Source organism: Urtica dioica, chromosome 6, assembly GCF_054948205.1.
Source record: "Urtica dioica subsp. dioica isolate 48M chromosome 6, U.dioica_male_clone48M_v1_H2, whole genome shotgun sequence".
NCBI lineage: Eukaryota > Viridiplantae > Streptophyta > Magnoliopsida > Rosales > Urticaceae > Urtica > Urtica dioica.
The window spans coordinates 31,920,459-31,925,285 of record NC_142761.1 but is presented as its reverse complement, the minus strand read 5'-3'; the positions used below and the strand labels follow the sequence as shown (position 1 = coordinate 31,925,285).

The window sequence follows — 4,827 nt, the reverse complement described above, 5'->3', positions numbered from 1 at the left end:
CACCCTTACAAATTCGAGGACGAATTTCCTCCATTCCGGGAGAATGATGCGGCAATAAAATGGGTATTGATGAGCATTAGAATGGTGCGGAAATTATGGTATTGATGAGTATTTGAATGATGCGGAAATATGGCATTGATGAGCTTCATTTGTGATCAGTTTTATTTCAATTCAATTTTTAGAATTTGGTGCATTGATTATGGCTTATTTCCTTTTGTACGCACTTTCCAACTCTATAAATATCATTCTCCATTGATGTAATCTCGTAAATTTGATGAAATAGAAAAAGAAGTCAACATTTGTGTTGCAATTTGCGATTATCTCTCTTTCCTATATTACGCTCTACATCAAGGAGTTACAAAGAAAACGAGGAAAGGTCAAGTTAATCATTACAATAATTGTAAGCATGCAGGGCATTCGAAGAAGACTTGTCCTAATCTAGAAGTTGTTCACGTAAGTATATTTTATTTATTTCTTGTTATTTTGACGTAGTGAATGTAGTCAAATTTGTTGTTTTTTAATATGAACTAATGACTTATGCTTTGATGTACTAAAGGTAGTCAAATTAATGCTCTTTAGATACACTAATGAGTTGTTGTTTTTTAAGGAATTAATGTATTCAATTTGTTGTTGTTCTGATATGTTGTTTTGATGTTAAAAATGTAGTCAATTGTTATTGTTTTTGATGTCCTGATTTTTGTTTTTGTTTTTGCTTGTTTGTTTGTTTTTATTTTTTATTTTAATTTTTTTTTAATACACTAATGAGTTGATGTTTGTTCTTATTTTGTAAGTTATTGAGTTTATTGTTTGATTGCATTTTTTATTTTTCTCATTGTTGTCCTGATGTAGGCCGAAGTAACAAAGAAGCGCGGAAGAACTGCAACTGAAGAAAACCTGACTACTGAGACATTAAAACGAGGGGAAAAAGTAGAAGAATCAAGCAGCAAGGACTCGAGACAATAAATAAATAGTTAATGTTTATATTTAGGGCTCTCTTTCGGAATCGTTGATCAACACACTTTTCGTCCATATCAATCAGGGGTCAAAATAATATTATATTGTTGATCAAAACAATGTCTTTAAATATTGTCCCCCTTTTTTTTTCAAGTTTATTATAACGATTGAAAATAGTTGAAGTACTGCCTTTGTTTTTTTATCACAACTATTATGTATTGTCTATTGAAGCAGATGGAACATTACAGTATATGTTCAAAACACAGTGACATTACACATCAATTTAATGCACTATAACCATTACACGTCCATTTAAGCATAAATAAAACAATGAAACATTTCACGTCCATTTCTATGCACACGTCCATTTTAATAGAAATAAAAAGCTTGACAGTACGAAAACCTTGAAGATGAGAAAACCAAGAGATTGAAGATGAGAAAACTAAACGATCATAAACATAAACACAACAACAAAAACAATTTTGAATCACTACTACTCTCGAACTCGAAACTCTTCCAGTTGTTGATTCCACGCAGCCATATATCCACTCGACTTTTACCAATTTTGAATCACTTGTTTCGATCTTTTGGGTCCACCCAGTAGAAAAACTTAATTTGCCAATAGATATCTGAAATGAAAAACAATATCTGAAATGGCCAAGTTCTAAATTAAATCGAAATTAAATTGAAAATCATACTAACGTAAACAATAGATATCGAAATTAATTTACTTTCTTCTTGTAGCAACTCACGAACCTTTCTCCAAAGATTGTCAATCCATGATGTCCTCTCAACCCGTGCGACGCAATAATAATAACAGTCTTGATGCCTAGAGTTTGAATATTCTTTCCTCATCGTTGACAACGATTGCTGCGACATAAGCATCGCTTGCGATTTTTCTCGTATGAAAAACACGAGTACTCGTCTCCCATGAACTCAATTTCTTGATAAGTGATGACGAAGAAGAGACCCAACTTTTAAGATAACGAATTGAGATTTTTTTATTCCACATGACGACTTCGATATTTTGGACTTTTTTTCCTCTTTCATTTATTCAGTTTAGCCGCAAAATAAATAAGTATCTAAATATACATAGAAGTAAATATTATATATTTATGTCCCTATTTTTTTACACATAATTTAACACAAAAAATAAAAATATATTTTAAATGTACAAAAATCTATCGTTCCAGGTCTAAATCCCATAATAAAAATCAGAAGAGTGAGAGAGAGGAGAGAGAGTATTGGATAAGATGTACACTTTTCAATAGAACTTGAAAGCCTCTATGTACGTGTCGGTGTCCAAAACCATTGAAGTTAGCCTCCCATACCGTTAATATATAACTAATTTAGTTTTAGTGAAGGAATTTAAAACCTAATAGCAGATAACTCTCAGCTCCTCATAAATGACCTTGAGTAATGAACCATGTATATGAATCTAGAAAGCACTAAAAACCATAAACTAGCACACCTTCACTTGAATAAATTCCAAATCAAGAGACGCTATCACCGTTTGATTGGCGGCTCCAACTTGGACAGATTTTAGGAACCTAGACATGATGATATACATGCCTAATAATAATATTGGATACCGCACCGTTTAATTTGAGAGAGACTTTCCTAGATGGGGGAATATAATAAAGACAATAAAGAGCAATTTATAAAGAAGTTGACAAGTGTCCCAACACCTGTAACCTAAAGCTCTACATGCAGAACAAGGCTGAGCAACACGTATCAAAATATACAACCCACATGCAATATATATATGCACATATGCACACACCGTATGGTTTCATATCGAAGAAAGTGAAGTGTCGTTTGTATACATATAGTGCTCTGATCATCATCATAGAAGTTGAATACGTTTTGTAGGAATAGTTCCTATTCTGGGAGATATCTTAAAAATATTAATTAAAAAGAGTGAATCAAGATGGCTCAAACAGTTGGAAGGAATATAGCAGCTCCATTGCTGTTCCTCAACATGGTTATGTACTTCATTGTTCTTGGTTTTGCTAGTTGGTGTCTTAACCGCTTCATCAATGGCCAAACCAACCACCCAAGTATCTCTCTCTCTCTCCATACCTTATGTTATAGTTTGCTTGGCAAATCTTAATTGTGTCTTTCTTCTTGTGCGTTCTTCTTGAAGATATGCAGTGGACAACATAAATTTCTATAATTGATACTTCCATTTATTTTTATATTTAGGAAAATCGATATCGAATTTGGATTAAAAGAGTTATTTTTTCAAAATGAGTATCTTTCAGCCTATAATTATGTATGCATAAAAGTATTTACAAACTAGTACTATAAAAAATAAATTAATAAAAAAAGTCATTTTGAAAATTTAAAAAAAGGTCTAGAGTACCTATCAAAACATCTTGAATGTGGTCTTAATTAAAGTTGTCCATTTCCCGCGGTTAGAGATGAGTTTTATGGCGACCATCCTCATGTACTAGTTACTCTAGATAATCGGTTGATGTATACATGTTCATGAAGTATGTTTATTAATGTTTTTATAAATGTATGCCTGAATGAGGTCAGGTTTCGGAGGGAACGGAGCGACAATGTTCTTCCTGACATTCAGCACGATGGCGGCGGTGGTCGGCATAGCCTCCAAATTCGCCGGTGCAAACCACATCCGGGCATGGCGCAATGACAGCCTGGCGGCTGCTGCCACGTCAGCGCTCATTGCTTGGGCCCTCACCGCTCTCGCTGCCGGGTATCTTAATCTTCTTCCCCCTCATATACATGTAATTAGTACAATTCATGTATAGATTTTACCCAGCAGCCCCCAAAAAAAAAATAAACACGAAAACAAACAAAAAAACCCAATTAACCTAAAGTAATTTAGAATATTTTTTTTTTATGAATTTCCTAGGGGATTCCATTTTTTTGTTTTATCATCCATATGAATAGAAAAACCTAGAAAAAATAATTGAATTCAATTTGGGAGCATCCAGTAGTAATTCTAGCATAACTTCTAAGAGAGTAGCCATTTTTAAATTTTTTACGCAATGAAAAACAACTATAAATTAATAAAATTGGGAGGATTCACTAGCAGTTCTAGTAAAGAAGTAATCAGAAGTCTGCACCTATCGGCTAGTTAATTATAGCAATATTATCCATATATAATAACAAGACAATTATAATATTGTAGTAAAAGTTGATTATTATTGGTTTTTTTATCTATTCATTTAATGATTGTATAAATAGGTTGGCATGCAAGCAAATAAACGTAGGAGGGCATAGAGGTTGGAGACTCCGAGTGGTAGAGGCGTTCATGATAATACTCGCCTTCACACAGTTGCTCTACGTCTTGATGCTCCACGCCGGAATCTTCAGCAGCAAGTACGGTCCCGGCTACCGGGACCAGGATTACGGTCTCCGCTCCGGCGAAGATGTCCAGGGCGGCCTCAAGACCGGCACTGCCACCACCGCTGCTCCGGGAAGGGTCGTCTGACACTGTGCCACGTGTATAGATATGCATTGTGTACGTAGTTGTTTGTACTGTTGTCGTACTTAGTTTGTTTGTTGATTAGGATGATCCAAAAGTTTGTTTTAATTGAAGCTTGTTTGGACTTGCTTTTGAATTTGAAGTCTTGTTTTGATTTTTGTGTTTTGTATGCAAGTAAAGCGGGGTTTAGAAGTACTACTACTTTCACATCTTATTTCTGTATCCCACTTGTTTCACTTTTTCGTTTGTATGCTTGGATACAGTCTCTGTCTCCCTCCCTCTCTCTCACTCTCGTACACACTATCTCTCCCTCTCTCTCCCTCTCTCTCATACACACTAATAATAAAGATTATAAAAGGAGTTTAAAAGTAGTGTCCATATGTAGCATCAAGAGACAAAGATGTCGCACAATTTACAAT

General features: G+C 34.4%; 1 protein-coding gene across 1 annotated transcript; it reads left to right on the top strand.

Annotated features, from left to right (window-relative positions):
- The first annotated feature begins 2,756 nt into the window (after nt 1–2,756).
- On the top strand, nt 2,757–4,603 carry LOC149393660 (AWPM-19-like family protein). Its single transcript, XM_089617370.1, has 3 exons — nt 2,757–3,014; nt 3,496–3,673; nt 4,168–4,603. The coding sequence occupies exons 1-3, from the start codon at nt 2,885–2,887 to the stop codon at nt 4,412–4,414; spliced, it is 555 nt and encodes a 184-aa protein (XP_089473496.1). The 5' UTR covers nt 2,757–2,884; the 3' UTR covers nt 4,415–4,603.
- The last annotated feature ends 224 nt before the right edge of the window (nt 4,604–4,827 follow it).

Excerpts from the sequence above, each read along its gene's own strand:
- LOC149393660 (XM_089617370.1), top strand. The coding sequence starts at position 2,885 with ATGGCTCAAACAGTTGGAAGGAATATAGCAGCTCCATTGCTGTTCCTC. Across the intron at positions 3,015-3,495 it reads TGGCCAAACCAACCACCCAA|GTTTCGGAGGGAACGGAGCG; the intron begins GTATCTCTCTCT and ends GAATGAGGTCAG. Across the intron at positions 3,674-4,167 it reads CTCACCGCTCTCGCTGCCGG|GTTGGCATGCAAGCAAATAA; the intron begins GTATCTTAATCT and ends TTGTATAAATAG.